The 23,529-nt window shown below is 37.5% G+C and overlaps 1 protein-coding gene across 2 annotated transcripts in view; it reads right to left on the bottom strand.

Moving 5' to 3' along the window:
- FBN2 (fibrillin 2) overlaps positions 1-23,529 on the bottom strand; it is a 174,896-nt gene that overhangs the window by 49,915 nt on the left and 101,452 nt on the right. For both annotated transcript variants that reach the window (XM_063319662.1, XM_063319663.1), the window contains exons 20-31: positions 22,668-22,787; positions 17,605-17,742; positions 16,325-16,375; positions 15,728-15,853; positions 12,469-12,696; positions 9,826-9,951; positions 7,390-7,518; positions 5,144-5,269; positions 4,296-4,421; positions 3,360-3,482; positions 3,102-3,227; positions 1,050-1,175 (exon numbers count right to left, since the gene is read on the bottom strand). In XM_063319662.1, the coding sequence (XP_063175732.1) occupies positions 1,050-1,175; positions 3,102-3,227; positions 3,360-3,482; positions 4,296-4,421; positions 5,144-5,269; positions 7,390-7,518; positions 9,826-9,951; positions 12,469-12,696; positions 15,728-15,853; positions 16,325-16,375; positions 17,605-17,742; positions 22,668-22,787 (1,545 nt within the window). The remainder of the gene's footprint in view (positions 1-1,049; positions 1,176-3,101; positions 3,228-3,359; positions 3,483-4,295; positions 4,422-5,143; positions 5,270-7,389; positions 7,519-9,825; positions 9,952-12,468; positions 12,697-15,727; positions 15,854-16,324; positions 16,376-17,604; positions 17,743-22,667; positions 22,788-23,529) is intronic.

The following is a 23,529-nucleotide window of genomic DNA, read 5'->3' as shown; positions in this document are numbered from 1 at the left end:
AATAACCTATTAGTATCTATTCAGGAGCACCACAATATTACAAATTATGTTCGTTTTACATGTTGCTTATTTCCCCTGTGCAGGTTTGCACTATGCAGTTCTTTAAAAAATGAATGTTCAGGAGTAGAGAATAATTCAAGCAAGTTACTTCACATTATACATTAATAAAAAATAGTGATAATTGTATTTTCATTTTGTTCTTTGTAAAAATGACAAAATTAGTTTGCTTTCCTACAACTGCTTTTCACTTTGAAATTAAAGCTATTTTCCAGACATAATATATATGCTGATGTTTATATGTCTAAAAACGGGATGAGAGGGTGCACAGGCATGTTTCAGTTACAGAAACGATTAATCGAAGATTTTAGTAATTATACAACAAATTCTTTAAGACCAAATTATAGGAGAAATTCTGCCAACTTTCCCAGAAAAGCAATTTTGGATGAACTTAGTTTAGCCTCCTGAACGCAGTCGATGCAGCTTGCAAAAGACAAGGTAACTATCACAGGAACTCAGAGAGTTTGAAAATGACTGACTTTGATTCTTTAAAATTTGTTAGCATGGGTTGAAGGATGACATATAACTTTACCTTTTACATCATCACTTTTTTTCATTCTTGTACTGTTTTGTTTTGTTTTGTTTTGTCCTGTTCTTAGACTACAGGGTCATTTCCTGCAGCTTTAGTTGACACATGAGTTCATATTTTCAGTATGTAAGACAAATGAGTACAGATAAAATACTACTAATACAAATGCAGCTGTGCCCACCCAAGCTATGTTTCGTAAGATACATATTCCCCCAATCTATGCTGATAAAAGCTTTGCCTTTAAAATTACAGTTATGTAAGGGGCCTCCTATATCATATTCATACTGGTCAAGGAACACACCTTTTCAAACTCAGTACATGCTGACTAAAGTAAAATACTTATTCTTATGTTTAGTACTATGTACAGATACTGATCTCTCACTTGCGTGTGAACACTTCTGCATTTATTTTACCTGAAGGCCAAGATAAGTGCACACCATGACATGATGGAAATTTGCTTTACCTGTGCATCCAGTGGTTCCTTTCTTGACTGAATATCCTAGTTGACAGTGACAAATGAAGGACCCTTTAGTGTTTTCACACTCCCCAAACATACAAATGTTGGAATTCAAATCACATTCATTCACATCTGTAAGTGCACATAAATTCATTATTAGTTGAACATTGCTGTTATTTAACAGCATATTTTGTCATTTTGGAATACTTTCATTCAGGTGAAATTGTCCAAATGCTGTTGCTGAAAGCCAATTTGGGAGAGGGTAAGGAACAGAGACATTAGGAGCACACCCTGGAGAAGAAATGCTTCCAAAAGTTAGAGCTATCTCTGTCACATACAAAGACAAAAAGCAACCACAAAAGTAACATTCAATGATAAGTCAAGCTGCAAGTCGCATGGGGAAAGACCCTTGCAGAAAGAACAAGTGATGAGCCACAAACAGAAAAGTTTTCCCATAACCATATTAAAAAAAAGTCACATGGAAAAACAGGGCATCGTGACTGTAGATGTGCTCTTGCGCCAGTCTCCCTCCCAGGCACCTCAACAATGTGACTGCTCAGCACTTGCTGCCTTGATGCAGACTACAGTTTCAAGAGAGGTAAGTTTCCTACTGATGTACCCCTGTTCTTCCCAATTTCACTGAGCGTTGCATATACAATGACAACTTTCCATTAGGAAGAAAGCTTCTCCTAAAGAATAACGTAGTGTGTACCTGAATTGTGTTTTAGATTTTTATACTGCATGCTAACCCTTCAGTGTAGGCTTTCAACTATAATATAAGGCTTTAACATTATTCCAGAATTTACCTCATTTGAAAGCTAAATAGTTTATAATTGAAGTCCTGGTTAACAGCTTGTAGTTAAAACATAGTCTTATTATGAGTTACACCTATGTCAACTTTTTGACTTTATTCAAATAGCTCCAATTTTTATATTAGTTAAATGGCAAAGATCATCTAATTTCACATATTGTCAAATAAATACAAGATATTTCAAGTATTTCTGATGAAAAAAATCAAGTACTTTGTTGAAATTAGTGTTAAGTCCAGTAAGAAACTGTAGTTACCCCAAGGGCTTTTTTCACAAACTGGATGATGCCGTTAGCAAGGAAAACAATTACATACATGGCAGAAATTCACACTTTCTCACTGTAGGTTTCTAACCTTAATATCAGATACTGTTTTCCTAGAGAAGAACATTTAAGAGCAGTTGTGTTTAAAATGGAAAAAGCATTCTGATTTACAGCTAATAACGTGGCTAATACAAAAAATTATTGAAAAGATCCATTCTAAACTTTCAAGTTGGTTGCGTAAACATGGAGTATGTGTGCAAAACTGAAAACAAGAACCTGGAATAACAGAAAAGTGAAGGTGAAATAGAAAATATTAAATTCATCTCTAATTATGGAAGAAAGGAGATAAAGGCAGCGCAGGACGGCTTTACTCAGCATTACATATAACTAGTTCCTCCTCTGTGTGTGTGTCTGTGTAAGTGTGCATATGTGCGAAATAAAGGTTTGTTTGACAGATGCTCACAAAACATAAAAAGATGTAATTAGTATAGCTAAAACCACCTTAAAATAAGAAACATGTGAAACTTTATATTAAATGTAAAAGGTAAGAACTTCGCATAAACACCAAGATAAACTAAACAGGTTAGTTTAATTTGAGGAGATACTTTTATTTTAATTTCCTTTATAATTACTCATGATAACTTTCTGTAGCTGACGGAATAAACTAAAACTTTTACATGAGAAAAGAAAATGCTGGGGCACTCAAATAACCTCTTCTCAGAAGAGATATTTTAGAGAAATCTTATAATTGCAATTACATCACTCCTATTTTTGGAACTATGTGATTTGATTAATCTTCATGGACTTTTCAAATTTTTTTCTACCCTTCCTGACACCTATAGCAAGACGCAAGAAAGATCTATAAATTTTTTTTTGTTATAATATACATAGTTTTAACACCCACTTTCAAGGATTCAGCAGAACATCCAAAAACATTAGCTGCAGAATTTTTATACTTGTGTTAAATTTGGTGTGACAGCTACTTACCAATACAGGTTTTCATGTCCATAGAAGCCATAAATCCATCGTAACAGAGACAGCGATATTCGCCCGGAATATTAGTACATTGCCCACCATCACAGATTTCTGGATTGTTTTCACATTCATCAATATCTGGGGGGGCGGGGGGGTGGAAAAAAAAGCAGAGAATAATTCTGTCATTCTGGTATGGATCGGCTACAAGAATACCATGTTTGTGTTGGCTGAAAGATATGATGTTGGAACTTTTAAGATATTAAAACCTACCTGCACATGTCCTGACATCTGGCATTAGTGCGTAGCCATCACTGCAGCTACATTCATAGCTGCCTTCTGAGTTAGTGCAGTGGGTGTCACAGCCTCCATTCATTATCATACATTCATCAATATCTGGGGAAACAACATTAGTAACAGTTAAGTATATTTTTATTAAGGAAAAATCATCTTCTCTTGCCATTTTACTTAGCCGATGAAACAGTTTATCAGTAATTTGATTCTGAATTTTAATTTTCACTCTGCTGTCTGATTTATATTTTGAACAGCTATCTCTCTTTCAACTGCATTTTCATCTGTGGAAGCAAGTGGCTACTTTTAGTTGTTGCTTTTGTTTGTATGTATTACAAGGGATGTAAAAAAAAGTGCAAAAGGCAACATGTGGAAAGGACAGAAAGAAAAGCCCTGAGAAACTCAGATTTCATTAAAGCTTGAAATGTAGCACAAATTTGTATTTCTGCAAAAAAATAAACAAACCCAACAAATAAAAAACCTCTCAATATCCCCTTTCTCTTTACCAATGTAATGACAACTACATAATTCAGTATTACTATAGTGAAGGATTTAAGAGATATATATACAATAAGGAGAAAAAGTTAAAGAGAAACTATCAATGCCTGGGGCTGTTCTTGCTTGATCAAGTAATTAAGCAATATTTTCTGGTTGTTAGCTCACGCCTTTGATTTTAATGGAGTAGTACCATAAGAACATTTTTTCTCAAAGTATTCTGCAGAGTTTAGTACAGCAACAATCTTTTTACACCTTCTTTATATTTCTAAGGTTCTAATAGTTCATGATAGACCTGACAGCAGATAAGAAGATGGCCCCATTCAGTTTCAAAAGGAAGGTATGAAATTAAATAAAAGCAAAGACAGATGAAACAATATATACTGAAGCACAAATAAATAGGTGAAGGTGTACAACACTTGCCTATGCAGCCTTGTCTGTCAGGAGTGGCCTGATACCCAGAGTTACAGGAACACTGGTATGTTCCAACCATGTTCACACACTTGCCATTTCTGCAGAGACTGTCACTTAACGAGCACTCATTTACATCTGGAAAAGAATCATTCAAATCAATTACTTGTTATTCAGAAAGCAGACTCTAACCGCTCAAATGCCAGAGAAAGAGGCTGAGAGGTAATATTTTAAACTGGTGGCTTTCAGGCTTTTTCTAATTTCTTTCTTGTTCTTAGCATGTTCTAATTCAAGGTATGGAGCTCTGAACAGTATATTTAAGACAGTGTCCAAAGGTTTATCCTCTTTGTTTCTGCTCTGTGAACATTAACTGCACAGTGTGTGGGTTTAAACCAACTCTTGAAGCAACTATGCATCAAACACAGAAACCGGAGATATAATATGTATTATGGGGGTTGCATTTTTTTTCACAATTTTGGTGAATTACGTGCAAAAAGGTGAGCTGCATTTCAATAAAGGACAATACTTTTTAGTGAGTGTAGGACTGAAGTTCACTTTGTGCTTGTACATATTTTACTTGAAAGTTGCCAACATAACTGGTACAGTCCTTTGGGTTGCTAAATAAACCCTAAGAGGCCTGGTAAAATACCCCTTTTTGAAGTCAACAGTGTTAAGGGTACTGGAGATTTTACAGGATCCGTTATAAGGTTTTAATTGGAAGATACTCATATAAAGGAAGACCATGAATTTGTGTAAGACATTCCTGAGGCCCCATCCTTGCCAGAGACAAGAAGTTTTCATAGCACAAATGACCACTTTTCCTAGAAAGCCGAAGACTACTATTCTGAGTTGAAACTCACCTATGCATTCCTCACGTGATGGTGACAGCTCATGTCCCAAAGGACAGTCACACTGAAAACTCCCTTCGGTGTTCACACATGTGCCACCTCTACACAGCAGGGGGTTGCGTTCACATTCATCAATATCTGTGAAGAAACCACGATAAGTAAGTATAAGATCATTACTAAGGAGCAACAAAGAGAAAAGCATTTGTCAGCGTCTGTAAGTGACAGAACGTGGGGTTCAGAAATAAAAGCATTACTTCATTGAAGCAATGCTGCTCCTTTCCTCATGCTGCGTAACAGGGCAAACAAAAAACTATACATTATTAACTCTAAAACCAGGTATTTTTTCCCTCAAGAAAACCAGAAATTCATCATTCAAAATTAAGCATTCTAGTTGAGACAGAACACAAGAAAAGACAGCAACTGTTTGGATGGTTGCCATTTAGAACAATGTATTAATGTGATGAAACTGTCAAAAAAGTGCTTCTTAATGCAACCAGACACCCATTTATGGATGCACTCAAAATTTTGTCTATGTTAATGGGGATGTATGCGTAAACTGTTAACTAAATGGCTATTTGTTTTGATCAACTCCTGTGTATGTCGTTGTGTGGTGGAGAAATATGCTTGCTACAGCTTATAACGGCAAACTGAATATTTGACTTACAAACCTGATAAAACCAGCTAATACTGTAGATGTGGATGAAGAGAAATATGAACAAAAGATGTTCAAGGTGTAGGATGCACTCACACTTTTGGACTCCCAGGAAGCATTATGGCTACCTAAACTTAAAACTAGAAACTTTTATTCAGATAGGAAGACTAGCATTATCTTTCATTAGCCTGAGAATTCAGCCAAGATACCATTGGGTTTTGCAGGTTATTCACATGAGGGGAAGAACGGCCTGACGATGGAATTCAACATTCCTTTTGCTATAGTTCTGCTTGGATAGTCCTCGCAGCTCCAAAATGTCTTCATTGAACATTATGCCTTCCCCTCCTTTGTTCCTGCAACAGGTCCTCATGAAGTCATTTCTCTTATGTCCTCACTCTCTGCTTATTTATCTTACATGCTTCCCTGTATCATGCCCCTGTATCAATTCTCTGCATTTGTACTCTGTCTCTCATGAAGGCTACTCAGTTTCCACAGGTTTTTCTTTATTATGTCCATCTGTGATTCAGGCAATGATTTTTTGCTCACTTTTGGAGTCTAAAAGCATCACAATTTTCAGGAAATCAAGTAAAGGTGACAGGAGGCTTGCATGGCCTTGTGACACACAGAGGCAGATGATCACTCATTTGAGTTCAGTTATGAGCACAAAAGCTCCTGACAAAGCTCAAACTCAAAAAGGAAGTATAAAGTATGCAAAAGCAGGGATAGTAGATGGAGGAGAAACAGAGGCACTGTCTGAGTGTGCAGGGATGGGGTTAGGAATGCCAAAGCCACCAGGAGTTGACCCTGGCAAGGGATGTGAAGGGTATAACAACAGCAGCAAAGAGATGAGAGGAAATGGGGGAAGGTAACTACTGACAAAGGACATGGAAAAGACCTGTGAGTGCTGAGAGGGAGCTGGCCAATGTCATTTTGAAGCCACTCCAGACCATCCCTGAAAGGTCATGGAAATCAGGCAAGGATCTTTAGGTTGGGAGGAGGGGAAATGTCAATCCTATCTTCAAGAACGGCAAGGAGTGGGACCCATTCAGCCTCATTAGGATGAAAATCTCAAACTTTTCATTTTCTTTATATATTTCATGATGTATTTCATTAAGTACACCACGCTACTAACTCAGGATTTTTTAAGGTGACTAGTAACTTTTGGTGCCTCCATTTCTATTCTTACAACTTCAGACAGATTGAAGAGATGTGATTTTTCAGGAAATGCTTTCAGAATTTCTTGAGTCCTAGCAGAATCAAGGAAAAGCTAATCACGCTACTTCTGAAACTCCAGCCTTCTATTCCTAAGTTTACCAAATGTTTGGATACCTTATTAGCCATTTTTAAACTACATGAATGAATAGTTGTTGCCATTCTAAAATATCTGTACAGAAATGTGTAAAAATAATTAGCAAAAAGAACAAGCAAAGCTATAGGCATAGTTCAGTTATCTGTCCTATAAACTGTATATTGGTCTCACTTGTTCAAGATGTCACAGTAATTGCACATATGAAGTGTTCAGCGGAGCAGCGCAAGCATAGTACAGAGTACAGTCAGGCTTTGTACAGTGAACGGACAGTCTCCAGGTCATCCTGGCAACACTTACCCATACAGTTCTTCATCATCATAAATCCACTTTCGTAACCATCAAAGCATTCACACTCAAAGCTTCCAGGAGTGTTGACACAAGTACCACTTCCACATAAGTCTGGTGAGATCCGGCACTCGTCAATGTCTATTTTATAGTAATGGAGAGGTAGAAAAATCAAATAAGAGTTTAAGGTTATCCTGCTTTTCACAGAAGTGAACAGTTGTCCATTAAAAATTAACTCTACAGAAATCTTACACAGTATAAAAATCAGCAGAGAAAAATTAAATTTGTTTAAAGGAATATCTGATTATGTGAAACAGTTTGTGAAAGATTCATAACGGAATGCCTTCAGAGGTCTCAATGAACTATGTAACAAGTAGGCTTACATCAAGTATAATTTAAGATTAGATTTCTAAGGAAATTACTAACTATAACAGAATTTGAGTTGTTGTTATTACAGAGGTACCAATTGACTTCATTACAACAGTGCCATCGATATTAAATTGCTTATTATGAAAACGTCTATCCAGTAATAGCATTATAAGCTTAAAGGCTAGATTTACAGTTCACTGGTTATCTTATTAGTTAAGTTTGAATGAAACTTACTGTGGAAAACTATAGCAGGTTTGTAGAAGATAAAAAGAGAAGAGAAAGAAGAGATCTTTATAAGACACACTGGAAGTGAGGCAGGAAGCTAAAGAGGAATTTGTAATATGGATATGATCCAGTGAAACAGGGCAGTGTTGAAGGAGAGGACTGGAAAGAAGAACTGGATAGCCTGTTATTTATTATCGCCTCACATCTTTCCAGACTTCTCTCTTCCTTACTCTACTGCCCACCCAGCGTTTTTGGGGTGAACTAGGGTTCAATGCCTTTGTTTCATGTTCTGCACTATACTCTTGACCTTCAGCTTCATTTATTACTGTGTCACTAATTTTTATATATTAAGAAATCATGAAGTCTTTACAGGAAATAAAAATAACAGGATATTTGAAACAATGAAGACGTTAGTCCAGGATAGGGCACAGGATTGGTTCTGTCATCCAAGAAGTTCAGGGAGGAAGAAAACTGAGAAGAGCACCAACATGTTTGCAGTAAGTTATTGAGCTGTGCAGTAGACTCATTTGTGTAAGTGGCTGAGGAAAACTAGGCAAGTATAAGCTTAACTAAAGAAACTGCTAAAGATTCAAAACAGTTCTTTTTTCACCACATTCAAGAGACTCTTTTGCCTCTGTGTCACTCCCCGTGGCCAGGTTTCTTCCAGGTGAAGATAGTTCAGCCCTCACACACAGATGTGTGGAGGTGCTGGATGGTAACCCATGTGGTGGGCCTGGGATGTTAGAGTATCTGGCCTCCTGTAGGCTTTATAAAACATTTTGTTGCTAATTTAAAACAAAAAACCTCTTCCATTTAATAAAACCTGGCTCTCTACAGCTGCTCAGTGGAACATTTTCATCAGAACAATCCTTCAATGGAAAACAGAACCAAAAAAAGCTTTTGTAAGGAGAAGTTTTCTGACCTATTCTTGTTAGTTTAGAAATAAAGTTTGTTAAATGCATTTCTCATCAATGCAATCACTATAAAAACAAGGAAATCACCAGTTAGGGCAACATTAACATCCAGACCAACCTCAGTTAACATGCCTTACCACCCACACTTCACGTTACTCAGACTCACTCATAGACGCCTGTGTAGTATAACAAAACCTCCTTCGTTTTCAGCACACAGCCACCCACAATGCAGGCATCCAGGTTCTCATAACCAGAAAACTATCAAGCTTATCTGCTGTTTCAGTTTTTCCAGACGGTGAATAAAAAAAATATTAAACTTTTAAATTAAATGCATGTCTCTTCTTGAGTTAATGTTGCACTGATGTCAGAATTGCATGGGTGCCTCTGTGTGTGGTTGGCTGTCAAATCTAAGTGAAATTAATTTGCAGTTGAGTCTCTAAATTCATTTGGTAATACACTGACCAGAGAGTAAGGGACATAAATGAAGTTAATCTGTATGTTAAAAAATTGAACTTGGCTTCGCTGGTGTTCCTTATTCATTTTTCATGTTGTACTGATAGAGCATGACCTGAGCATCTTCACACCAATTAAAAAAATTCCTAATGTACATGTACAAGAAGAATGTTACGTTTATTGAAGAATCACTTTCTGAAAGGGAAACTTAAGACAGTTGGCCATTCTGTCCAATGATTAAGCTCTTAGAAACTGAAGAAAATGAATGATATTAAGTTTTCAGATAACCACGCTATGTAACAAGTGCAAGTTAATTTAAAATGCCCCAGGCATGTGGTAGAGTCCCCATCATGGGATGTTTTCAACATGGACAGGGTGCTAGATAATGTCATCTAGGCTCCCTTTCCCACAGAAAGTTCTTTGAGGTCCCTTTCAACCTGGATTATTCTATGACTCTAGGGAAAACTGGGGAAAATGCAAGACTTACCTGTACAGTTTCTTTCCTCCATATCTAAAGTAAACCCATTGTTACATCTACATTTGAAACTTCCAATTGTGTTTCTGCATTTACCATTCATGCACATACCAGGGAATACTTTACATTCATTGATATCTATGAAATAAAAACAAAAGAAAAGAGCATTCTTAAGCACAAATATATGTAAAATTAATGGGAATTTCCTGTTCATTCTTAGCAATTGTACTGGGCATGGAAGGCAAGGTTTATGTTGCAGGGGACTGGAGGGATGGCCTCCTCCTAAACAGATTAGGAGACTGGAAAAATGAAACGGAGAAGGCATGCAAGAGCAGTCCTTGTTGGAGACATGACTGGAGACGCACTCTTGCAAGGCAGAACTCCATGTCTGAGGAGGAACTCCTGAGGGACTGCCACCCGTGGAGGACCCATGTCAGAGCAGAGACACCCCTGAGGACCCATGTTGACTCATGCCAGGGCAGGGACATGCCTGAGGGACTTGATCCCTTGGTGATCAAGGCAGGTGCAGGAATAACCTGACACACAGTGGCCCATGAAGGATGCATGCTGGGGCAGAGACACTTCTGAGGGATTCTGACCCACATGCAACCCCTGCTGAGGTAGGGAGATCCCTGAGGGACCATGAACTGTGGGTGATCCATGCTGGGGCAGTGACACATCCCAGGGACTACAGTACATGAGTCACTCACACTGGGTCTGGGACATCCTGAAGGAGCATGGGCTTGAGAACCCATGCTGGAGCAGGAACACCCCAGAGGGCCTCTGTCCCATGGAGAAGCCTATGCCAGGGCACAGGAAATGAATAAGAAGGAAGGAGCAGTGAAAGAGAAGACTAAGCAACAAGGGGTGACAAAGACAGAACATCTCAGTGTCCCCAAGGGCCTGTGCTGCCAACTATCTCATCCGTGGGACTACCAGGGCCGGACACCAGGAAATGTGGAGGAGAGGTGCTGGGCTGAAGCTGAGCCTGGGGGTAAGGCAGAAAAGATATTTCCCTACCTGTTGAATTGTTTATGCTTTCTTTGCTTCTCAATAATTGAACCAGTAATTAAAAGTTTATGTTAACCAGCAATCAACCAAATTCAGTGAATTCAGTGACCATGACACCAATACGTGTATTGTGCTCTATTCTGCTTTCTAACACAATGAATACTCATGGTGTTCCTGAGCAAGCTTGTAAAAGATGTAACTATTCCCTGGTTGATTGGTTTTTGTTGTTTGGTTGGTTTTTGTTTTTTTTTTTTTTTAAATTGAGATTGCCAGAATGATATATGGAGCTCAGTTTAGGAAAGAGTAATTTCTCTTTTGTAGAATATCAAATGAAATGTTTCTTCGAAATGCGTTTTGCTGGACAGCTGGATAGCAACAAGCTGTTAAAGGATCTTGCATAAGACAAATAAAGGTTTTTCATGTGTCAGCCTCTCTCATATGCACACCCCCAACAGCACTTACAAACTTGAATAAGCTTCTCTTACACTCTACAATATAATTTGCTGGATGAATGTCCTTACCCAAGAATCATCTTTGATGAAGCAAACTTCTATCTCCTATGTATTAGTGTAAATGGAAGAAAAGCATGGTCCAAATATAAAAGCAGAAACAAGAAGCAAATCCTTACAAGAATCTTGGGAAGGGACAAGATTTTATTATTATTAAATAATTATGAACTTATTATTTCTAATTAAATACATTTTAATAAAACCAAACAATTATATTATTATTAAATTCCTTATTTGCTTAGTAAATCACCATGGAACATTCAGAACTTTGCCTGAGAATGGTAACTCCTGAAAACGAGAGCTTGTTTATGGTGAAGCAGAGGTCCAATCTGTTAAAAGTTTTCTCATGCAACTCGACATATTTCAAGACAAATCCTTCAGAACACATCCTTTTAAAAATAAAATACCAAAACATTTCTGGATCACCTCAGCGTCTGCACACAGAAATTTACAGCTTTTCTTAACAGATCTCAGTCACTTGGAATATCTCAGATACGGTTTCTTAACATTTTGCAATTTCTTCAGTTTTGTTTTTGCACTACAGGAATTAAAGCTAGTAAAAACTGGTCAAAAGGCTTTTATTTACTTCTTAATCACTGCAGCTCCTTGTTATCATTGCCCTCATAATTTTAATGCGACAGACACCCTTCCCTTTTAATCACTTATTAATTGCGCAAACCATAGAAAGAACTCATCCTTCCTCAGTCTCTCTTTCAGAGAAGCTGGGACAAATTTTAGTAATATTTTACGTTTACATCTTAACTCCCTGACTTCATGGAACTTTATCTGACCGTCAGTTCACTCTTTGTAAAGCACTGCCTTAAAAAAGGTGCACATTTTCTGTTATTCTCATCGTTTAGAGTTCCCCCCGCCTTCAGTTCTGATGTAGTCATTTCCTTTTTCTCCTTACCAAATTCAAACTTTGCACCTTTTCGGTTTAGGTGCCTGTAACATCTTGAGCCCCATGTGAGCAGAGATTTTCCCGCCTGTAAGGTCAGCTCTTTCAGGCAAACATTGTTATAATATCTCTTATTTCAAGTACATAACAAATGTAGACACAAATCCTGGCTTTTTCTTAGAATATTCACCCAGGTGTACCTGTAATTCATTTTTAGATCCAAGAATGAACCATTACCTTTATAAAATGGCCTGCCAGTTAGAATATCTCCCCTGTTGGAAAAGCCAGGACCTCTGGGGCACAGAGCCTCATATTCCTTGGTGCCAGTCTTAGGACACTCCTCACAGTCAGAGCCCCAGGCAGCCCCCACAGCACAGCAGCAGGCGTCCATACGAAACTTGCCAGGCACAGGCTGAATGCACTCATCCTCATCCCATTTCAGGTAGCATTGCTCCATGCGAATATCTGTTCATTTTACAAAAACAAATACGCATTATAACCTTTGCTCAAGTTTTCTGTTTTACAGAAGCACCTATTTCTGAGGCACGAGTACGTGTAAGGCTCAGTTTTTGGCAGACAGATTTCTGCTTAAGACTCTACACTTCTGCACAAAGTTCAGTCATTTGAAGTTGCTAATATTGCACTATAGTTAAGTTTCTGGATCTCTGTTGTACCACATAAAAGTACAAGCATTTATTTTGCTGCCTCCCAATATCAAGATATACCATTACTCTGACATGATTCTGCTTTTTATGTTTCTATGTGTATTTGATAGCTCAGAGACATGTATTTCCTTAATATATCAGGTATTCTCATCTACAAATTGACCTACATTAATTTAAAAAAAAATATTCCTACCTATATTTATATTATTAAATTAATTTAATAATACAAGGAATACAGAAAAAAAAAAAATTGCTCACGGTTGTTAGGCTTACTTTAACACCGGTTAGCAGGAGAAAACAATGTGGTTTCCAGAAAAATAATTATGGTTATACTCATGGGTCTCATTTGCAGAAAAGCAAGTCAACAAAAAGATAGATCAACCAAGTGTGTAGGCAGCATCTATACTTGCATACCCAACTGTCAGGAAAAGTACCACATGCTGGTATGTATACAGAAAAAAATCAGCTTTGCTGTTATCTCACATACAGTGAAAAATAACAATAATAACCCATTTGAAAGCATCAGTACATTCTACACTTTTCACCTCTTTGTATTTCAGTAAAGAAAAATAGTTTAAAATTTTTAGAAAAAAATTTAGTACTTGTTAAAATAACAAATTGGTACTAAAAATGTGTCTCCACATGCTAATTTCTAGAACACAAGAGAATTTCTATGCCCAAATTCCAAAACTCTGGCAAATAATACCAATAATGGGAAATGGACAATACCAATTACAGCAGTGCTAGAGAAGACGTCTGTGATACTATACAGAAAGTTATTGGTAGCTTAGTGCTCTCCACGGAAATAGAATTATTTTCAGTGTGTAAGGAAGATCACAAAGACACACTTTGTCTGATAAAATAACTTCTGGACATACTCTAGAGCCTCCTGAAATGACTGAAATGGACTGTAGGTCAAGCTGTATTTTCAGGATAAATATAAACGTTAATGTTTCACAATATATATGATATACTGCACTGGAAGTTAGGCTTTAGCAAACCTAACAGAACTCTTAAATGCTTAGCACAAAAAGCTTTGAAAAAGATGTAAGATCTAAAAATAACACAGATGAGCTGCTGAACTGTTTTTCATACAAGCCCTTAAAAGTTGTGCATATTTATAATATAAATTTACCTTACACACATCTGAAGTTAAAAAATTTAGAACCAAGTATATGAAATGGAAATTGTTGAAAGACTATTTATGGTTTCCTGTAAACTATTCCACATCAAGATGATACTTATTTTCATTTCCAGAGATTCAGCAGACATACTGCTAATAAATATTTGTTTGCACTAAAATCACTGTAGTGGATCCAGCAGGAAATAAACATATTTTAGAAATACGTGACATAGTGCACAGTTGCTTGTGTTGCATGGAAGGCACATATCTTGTAATATAAAAGGTTGCTTTTTCATTAAAATAAGAAAAGGTAACATATCTTTGAGGGTAAAGGAATCCTGTGTCTTGTTTGAAAATGGCTCCTTTGTTCAAACTTTTCATTGTATCTATCAACCACAATTAAATTCACACTTGTCCAACCAAATTTCTCATTAAGAAATAATACCAGCTTGATGGCCACAGATGCCAGTGACTGGCAACAGAACTACTAAGTTTGTGGGGCTTGGGGGAGGGTGGAATAGAAAGTAAAACCTAACATGCAAAACTGCATCTGATAAGCACAAATGTAATGGATACGTGCACGTGGGCAGATTTCGTTTTGAATTGTTTCTTTATTCCGAGACATTTATATTGATTGTACCACCTTCTTCATTTCAAAATTCTGCTTATTTTAAAAAACATCTCTAGAATTAAATTAACGTTAAAAATCCCCACAACCTGGTAACTGTTTGTATCAACTATCGGTAAGGCATAGTGCAATTAAAGCAAAAGTGTTTGCTTATATTTTAATCTGCTTGAGGAAAGAGCACACTGTTGAAATAAAAAATAACGGTTAGGGTAGGAAAATTCTTGACATGAAGCAAGGGCTGAATTTTTTTTTTTTTTGCTTTGCTGCACTGTTTTCTTAAAAGAAATCAACTCTGTCAGTAATCATATTTTTACAGTCCTCAGAACTGTCAAGAAAAAATAATATGAATTACAGAATGTATTCTAAACATCCAGTACCCTGACTTTATCTTTTTTCATCTCTGACCACTGATTTCTAAAGATGCAGACTAATAACACTAATTACACTTGCTACAGGATACTTCTATTTTTGTGAACTTACACAGGGGTTCAGTATTTTTTATACCTGAAGTCTCTCCTAGAGAAATGTATGTTTTCGTGGACATCATGTTTTGTCAGTAGAAGATATTAATCTGTACAATAAAGATGAAGTCTTACTTTTATCTACACTCATTTTGATTACTCTCAGACCAATTTGCACCAGCATATTCATGCTACAAGGTAGTATCTGAGTTTCACAAAATGACTAGATAGCAACAGAGGAGAGGACTTTTTACCCCGCATTACAAGCTGCTAGCTGACCACCTGACCTCTTATCATCTAGCTCCCAGTGAGCTAGACATTTCTGTTTGTGAATGGGAGTCAGAGTAAGGGCAGCACTCTAGCAAAACCTATTGACTGCATTGTGGGCAAAACAAGTCGTAACACAAACATTCGTATTCCCCCAAGGGATTAACAGCTCTCCCCTGAACTGGCAGGGGCATTAGATACCTAAGCAGGCATAAACTAAAATGTATGCTTAACAAACTGCTTTCGGAGGAATTCAGAAACAAATAAAACATCCTTTCACACCCATTTGAGAATAATTTTGGACAACTGCTGGACGCACCTAAAAAGTTGGCAGGGTTGAGTGCATTCTTACCTAAGCACACTCGCCCTGTTCCATCCAGGGTCAGTCCTTCAGGGCACTCACAGTGAAATGAACCTCTGCTGTTAACACACCGCCCGTTGGGACAAACCCCCGGGAAAACATCACACTCATTTACATCTGTTGGGGAAACAAAGAGTTGAGTTATATGTTAACTCAAAGGAGACAGCTACAGCTTTATTGAGAATTAAAGCTACATGAAAGAAAGCGAGAGGCCTTCATCCATACTGTATTAGCATCTGATCACTGTTCTGAATAAGCATGTGGCTCAGTCTCAAGATATTCAAGTCATGGGGCATGAAGACGCCACATTCTCTTCTCCTAGACAAGATGATGGATATGGGTGGGTGAGAGGAAAACCTAACGGGATTAAATGTATTTCGAAGGAGCAGTTCCATTCTCTCTGTATCATTTTGATATTATCCAACAAACAGTGTAACATAACACTTCCCAACAGTCAGTAACTGTGAAGGCATTCATGTAAGGTTGATATGATTATGCCTGAGAAAAGCAACAACATCATAAATGCCCTTTTATCTCATTTTCAAAGGAAAAAAAAAATACATCTTGAGTAAGAAGCAAAAACTTCACCTTCACAGGTAACGCCTTTAACTCTGGCAAATCCTCTTGAGCAAGCTGTGTCTGGAATCAAGCCAGAAAGATATATCACTGCTTTGGAATGACAGAAATACAGGAGTAAATAATTTAAAAATAAATGCATCTTTGGTATTCTGTAATAATGTGACTGTGTAAGGTGGTGAGTGTTCTAGCCTCAATCAAGAAAAGTACTGACTCATACATGTTATTTAAAACAAGTGAATAGTTGAGGAAATTAAATCTTAGACAATTACTTTCTCATGTGCTTTCTTTAATGGAGACTGGAATGCTCAGCATCTAATCATATCAATCTCTGCACTCAGATGTAGCTGAAAGGTAAATTTCCTGTAAAGTTGCCTGAAGATTTAAAGCTTTAGTGATGTCAGTCATCAGTAACAGCTTTTTTTTCATGGCAGCTTAATAAAGGATCTAAGCAATGACATTATTTTAGGATACACATGTAAAATGTAGCATGATGAGTGATATGAAAGCTTGCTGAAATTTAACTAGTTAGAGAATAGGAAACTAAATAGTCAAATGTATCCAGATTGAGCTAATTAGCTCTCTATATTGCTTAGGTTTTGATTAGTTTTACCAGTCTGATCTGACCATGCTGCTTCCAGGAGTCCAAAGCAATATCTTTGCCTGATGCTGTACCGCACAGTTCACAGCTCTGTTGGATGTTGTTTGCACCATGGTTGTTAGATGGGATACATGTGCCCACAGTTATTGTTCCAATTAAAAATGAAAGGCCAAAACATCCTGACACTGGTTCTGCTGCAAGTGGCATTATTCAAACCTTATGGGGAGAATGCGGCACAGTACTTTTTCCACAAACACAGTTAGCATTCCTGCTTCCAACTTGTAGACCTAACTCTGTAATCTAACAGTAATACTAATTGAACATAAGCTATGTGCTGGAAAACAGCTGGAAAAAGTGTTAACAGCCCACAACATAAAATGCCCTTAAGACTTTTACCAGATATTTCACTTTATTATTGTAGTCCTTACTTCCCTACCCCAATGCACAGTTCCTGTGGAGACGAAACATATGTAATTATTAAAAGATTTATTCACATGTTATTTCCTGGTAACTTCAAAGTAATTAGAATGATCTCTGATGGTGGAGATTACAAGCGATGCTAAATAAGACAACTTCATTTCACAGTTTTTGTGTGTTGTCTGTTTGTTTGTTTTCTATACAGAAAATGATGAGCGTCTGTCTAGTGGTACTTCCCCTCTTCTCCCAAGAGATGTGGCTTATCAGAGCATACCTAATTCACATCGTTCACACGGGCTGCCCCAAGCTGCTCCTAAGGTAGCACAGCATTCAGATTTCAGTGTAGCACCATTGATGTTGACTTCACAGCGACTGTCTTGGATGTTAAGCCAGCAAGTCCCCTTCAGGCTATCTGCAGCAGAATAGAGAACAATATGGAATTGTCACAGCAAAAAAGAGCTGGCATGCCAAGTTCATGCCATGTGTAGTCAGAGTACCAAGGGAGCACAAGCTCTCTTTGAAAATAAACCTTCTATCAGAGTCCTTTTGTACACATCACATTTTAGTTTAGAAGTGGTGGAAAGGAATAGCACTATCCCTAGAAGGGAGCAATAGAGCACACTGCTTGAGGCGTTTTATAGTCTAGGTCCCACAGCTAGCAGAGGTTCTCCAGATAATACAGTGGATTTATTTATTTCTAGTGACCGATCAGTCTAAAATACACAAGTTACAACAAAAGCAGAGATCACAACCTGGGACTCTTCTTTCCAGCTGACTGCCTGAACCACTGGATTATGAAATCCAGGTGTTCTTGCCTTTCTCTCACTCGGTGAACCTTCAAGGTTGTCAGAAAGGAAAAAAAGATAAAAATGTGGGACATAGGAGCGTGCTATATTCTTTTAGGGCTCTGGTTCTGCTAGTGCATTAGCTATACTTTGAACACGCCCGTTAGGTTATACTCCACTCTCTGCTCCTGAGGGCTCAGCCACAGCACACCCAGCTCCTGAATCACAAATTGGATGGCCAGGCCAGGAACCCAGAGCAGCTCAGGGCCAGTCCCCTCCAGTGAGTGACTAGCCACATCAGGCAGCACCTCCTGACTGCTGCCGAGGCTAGACAGCCACTGAGCAAAGCGTAGGTTTTCAGACTTCACTGTTGTCTCTGCTGCCTGAAATCCTCTGAAATTCTCTTTCAGGTACCCAAATCTTCAAGTCTTAAAATATATGCTTTCAGTACCCAAGCCATTTTTTTAGATCTTAAATCAGTTACATACTTTAAAAGTTGTACCTACAGCACCTTTGCTCAATACCTTTACAATGTTACACTCAAATGGTATAAAATTTCTTTAATCAGACAACAACCTTAGGGATCAGATAGCAAAAGCAGTCTGTAAAGATCTAACCCAGATTGGGAGGTCAGCCTGGGTATTTAAACGCATGTGCATAATCGGAGTTCAAAGCTAAGCAAGTGGCCCAGATGAATTTAATGAGATGACTAATGGAAGAAGAATGGGATTTGGCTTTAAGATTTAGTTATATGTACAAAGCCAGACCATCTATTAGGTGCTGTTGATCACTATTACTAATACCTCATGTTTAGGAGCAATGTGCTTAAGATAGAACAATTACAGCTTTTTTTTTTTTTTCAAACAACTTTTAATTTTCTACAAAATTGTCATGTTATAAAATTATGTAGACCAAAGAGAGCACAACCCTTCATTCACTAAAGTAACAGGAAAAAAACTGGCCCAAGAATGTGACTAGAATCAGTCGTAGAAACTGTGCTACATACTTCATTAATAGTTAAGTGTAAAGCAGTTGTATTATGTAGGTTTATGTTGGTCTCAAAATGGGGGGCAGAACACCACACTTAAATGCACAAAGCAACGAGGGGTACAGAAGAGTGGAAAAGGCATTTTTTCCACACCTTGATCAGCCTTTAGCTAACAGTCAAGACCTGGGTTAGCATAACAAGACTGAAGACAAAACCTGGGCAGTCATTAGCTGGCTCTGCTCTTAGCCAGTCATGTCCCTGGTCATCATATGTCCCAAATTCAGGGACTAACACATAGGAATATAGGCTCTTCGGCTTTGCTTTCAGGCCACATCCAGCTTGCTCCCCACATGTTCGTATGTCTGCTTTATGTTACCAAAACGTAAACACTCCCGTTGCTTTATTCACTAGAGCTCAGTATTATTTATTTTTAGTAGCCAACTTTACAGGATGGAAAAATCATACTAGTATCTCAAAAATTATTTAAACTACACAAATTAGTGGGTGATTTTCCTCACTCCAGCTGCATCTACATTATCCTGCCAAAGTCTGCTTGTCTTATCTTTTTCAGGCTATGAGTTAATTTCCTTTATTTTACATAATCTCTCTTGTCCAGACAAAATCTACAGTGGGCAGTCACTGTGAGTTTTGCTTTGGTGAAAAAGTTATTATCCAGCATCAAAGCATTCTTTCTGTTGCTGGCATCTCTTTGATTCTGACTTGAAGAAAAATATATGCATACTACAGGCAGATGGCAGCCTACTTATTGTGCAGCACATGAATTCCATGAATCTAGACTAAAACATGCATAAAAAGCATATATTAAGTGCAACACTTGGACCATCAACAGAGGTATTTCAAAAACAATTCCTGTTTTTTCCCCTAACAGTGCAGCCTCAATATTGCAAGCACTGTCAGTGTGCAAGCAAAGTAAATACAAAACATGACAACATTTTTGCTGAATGCCTTTATTGTAACTGCTGAACTAACAACCCTCATTTGCTGGAGGTTTGAGCTTAAATTGGAGCACAAATTTTGTGACTTGAATTCTGATCATAATTTAAGCAAATCATTTTTTCTCTACCCAGGAAAGCTCACAGAAAGAGACAAATGGCTCACATTGATGCTCAATTTCTACAGGTAATATGGATGCAAATGGCTCAAGCCACATGGTTCTTCAGCCTTGATGCTGAGCAGTCTGAGCAACGGAACCAGAGGACCTGACAGACTGAAGTCTTCTGTCCACAAACTCAATAACGAACATGCATCAGCCACGTAGCTTCTCCATATAAGATCAGTCTAACATGCAATACATGACCTGAGTCCACAAGACAATAAAAATCAGTAAAAAAATTCTAATATTGTTGTCATGTGCTTTTAGTTAAAAATTTTGTGCCATTTTTAAGTTCAATAACTTTAATCATCATCATGAAAGACATAAAAATTTGCCCTTATAATGTACGACTGATTCTGGTTTTGACATGAGAGCAAATTTGATGTTAAAGGAAAAATAGAGAGGGGTCAGAATATGACATTACTTTGATCAGTCTCAAGAAGAATATAACACATTCCCAAACCACAACACTGTTGTAGCCATACATTTATTTTTTGGCTTGTGCTTTTCATATCTGATGCTACAGGAGTGCTTTATAGGAGCAATCCGCTAAAAAAAATAGGGTAAATGCATTCAACATACATGTCTTTCATTGCAGCGGTAATAGTAATTGCTCTACCATAGAGATTTAAAATGGTAGATTTAAAATTTGACAACAGCACTTGCAATTTTTTCACACAGTAGACTACCTTTAACTTCCAATCCCTTACTCACTTTTCAGTAATCCACTCTGCCCTCCTCTCATGACCACCAATTCCAATGGAAATTTTGCCAAGGTAGAAAAATACACAACTGGTCTCTAACAGTATAAGCCTGTATGTCTCACATTAGCTGTACTTCAGACCCTTCTGTCCTATCATATTCCCACCTTTAGTTCAAAAAACTGTTCCTGAGACAACTTGGGTCAATGAGAAATTAATGATTAGGCCCACAGTACATAGGTGGCTCCTATTCTTTACTTTTTATCACACTGTTCAGATATTTTTTTATGTTTTATGTTACTTAACACAAATATTCAGGCCAAATGGAACCTCCCACTGTAAACATTCCAATGGAAATAATTTGCAAACTAAATCCAGAACATTGTTACAATTAGGCCCTTAGTGCACTTGTAGTACTTTTGGATGTGAGAACACAACCAAGTTATAAATACGCAGCACAAAAAAGCATTGGTTAGTGTGGTCATATCAAGAAATTAGCACAATGTAAAAATGAACAAAACAATACTAAACTTTACTGGGCAGTGGTGCTACAAGGAAATCTGAAGAGAAAGCTTAGACACAAAAGTAACATTCACTTTAAAAGCATATTACAGACTCCATCATTAAATGGAAACTTGAGTCTTTGCATTCAATTTCCTACCTTAAGAAAAATTTGGCAAGGCAAAAAGTTGAACCAAGAACACCAGACAAATTCATCTTAAAATAAAAGGAACATTTAAAATGAGAATCATCCAATCCAATTTATCCCACATATCCTACAATGACTTCAATTATGTTACACAAATAAGATGAAACAATGGCTGCTTGTGATCACCTGGGAGGTACAGATGTCTCCCATCCTTTGAGTTTTCTTGGAAAGGCAAGAAAAAAAAAGCACTAATAAATGGCTTCCAAAGATAATGCCAGTGACATCTTGCAGACAACTGTTGCTGCTAGGTCCAATAAAATCTGTGCAGTGCTCTGCTTTTTTTCAATGCAACAGAATCCTCAAAGGATGCTAACATTATTTATTTATAGATACATTTTTGTATATGTATGTGTGTGTATGTGTATATAAAACTAAGACAACAGTCATGCATCTACTCCAGGGGCAGGGATCCTGACAAACTCAGATCTGTCTTACTCACCTTTACCAGCTTCCTACAAAAGAGGTGAAGTATGAGTTTGTGCTATAACGCAAAAGCCATTAACATTTCCTTATAGTTAGGAAAGGCAGTCTTCACAGTTTATGAAGAATGTCCTGAACCCTAGATGCTTTCCTATCATCATGCTATCCTACTCCTATTTAAGTAGATGTTCCTCCAGTTTTACTTGCTATCTTGTCTCAGATTTAAAAGTAGCCAAAGAACTGGAAAGGCATTTCTGCTTTACAGTTTCTCAACTACCAGACTAATCACCTCTAACTTTACTCGTATTCTCATTCTCCCAAAGGACAAGATAATTCCTATTAAGACATTCCCACACTCCCCCCCCAATCAATATCTGCATTTCACCACTTTCACCATAGTTTGGACATCCTCAGGAATTTTGTTTCTCTGTTTGTTCTGCTCTCATGGAAGCAATCAAATTAGTTCATGTTTGTTTAGTCCTACCTACAGAACTAGACATATTGTCTGCTATCATGGGGAAAATTACCCAAATACATTATTTTCTTGATTAATTAATCAATATGATCAATGTTTTTCAAGTTATTAAGAAAAAGGGAAAATAACAGGAGAAAATACCCACCAATACAAATCAGTCCTGTAGAGTCCAACTTGCTGCCAGGTGAACATTCACAATTGAAAGATCCTAAATTGTTCCTGCAGGCACCATTGACACACGGGCTGCTTTCACATTCATTTATATCTATAATCCAGAAACAAAAGACACTGTTAGAACCATGATGTGCTTCTGGAAAATATTATACTGTACAAATGCTGCTGTGGACCATGATTTGCCAAGACTGCCGGGCATATTTGCCCCCCCAACTCCTCTCAGCATGACATTCAAAACCTATAGGTACAGACAGTTAGCATGTAGGTGCACTTGTACAGGAGCACATATTTTGAAAGTGTTAATTAAATGGCTCTTTTCTACAAAGACAGTAATTTCCAACAACTTGGACTGTTAAGTTTTCCAGCATCAACTATGACTGTCCTGTGAGAAAACAAAACTCCTTTTTCATAGAATGCAATGCACTCCCAGCCACAACATGCAGTGCACAAACAAAGGCCTTATTGTTTCTGTCATTTATGGCTCCATGAGGCTTTGGAAGAATTAAGAAAACCCTGTCAGAAGCAAAATATTACAATGCTGGCTGCGATTCTCTAGTTCTGGAAAGCGTTCAAGAAATAGGAGTTGAAACTGGAATACTGTAAATGGTACTTCCCTCTAGCCCCTAACTCCTTCTATTTATTACCCCTGTGAGTTTTTAAGCCTGTTCACATGTAAGAATAGGACCCCTGCAGACAGTATTATTTGCTTTTTCTTTTTTAAAGTGAAATCAGTTTTAAGACTAAAACAATACTACCAAATTCTTTCAAAGAACAATTGCAGATGCATATCCACCATTTCTTCTTGAACTCCACCATTTCAGTTTTTGATTTGG

The sequence above is a fragment of the Chroicocephalus ridibundus genome, chromosome Z (genome assembly GCF_963924245.1).
Source record: "Chroicocephalus ridibundus chromosome Z, bChrRid1.1, whole genome shotgun sequence".
In the NCBI taxonomy this organism is placed as follows: Eukaryota; Metazoa; Chordata; class Aves; order Charadriiformes; family Laridae; genus Chroicocephalus; species Chroicocephalus ridibundus.
Note: the sequence above shows the minus strand (reverse complement) of the source record. Positions and strands in the feature narration are given on the sequence as shown.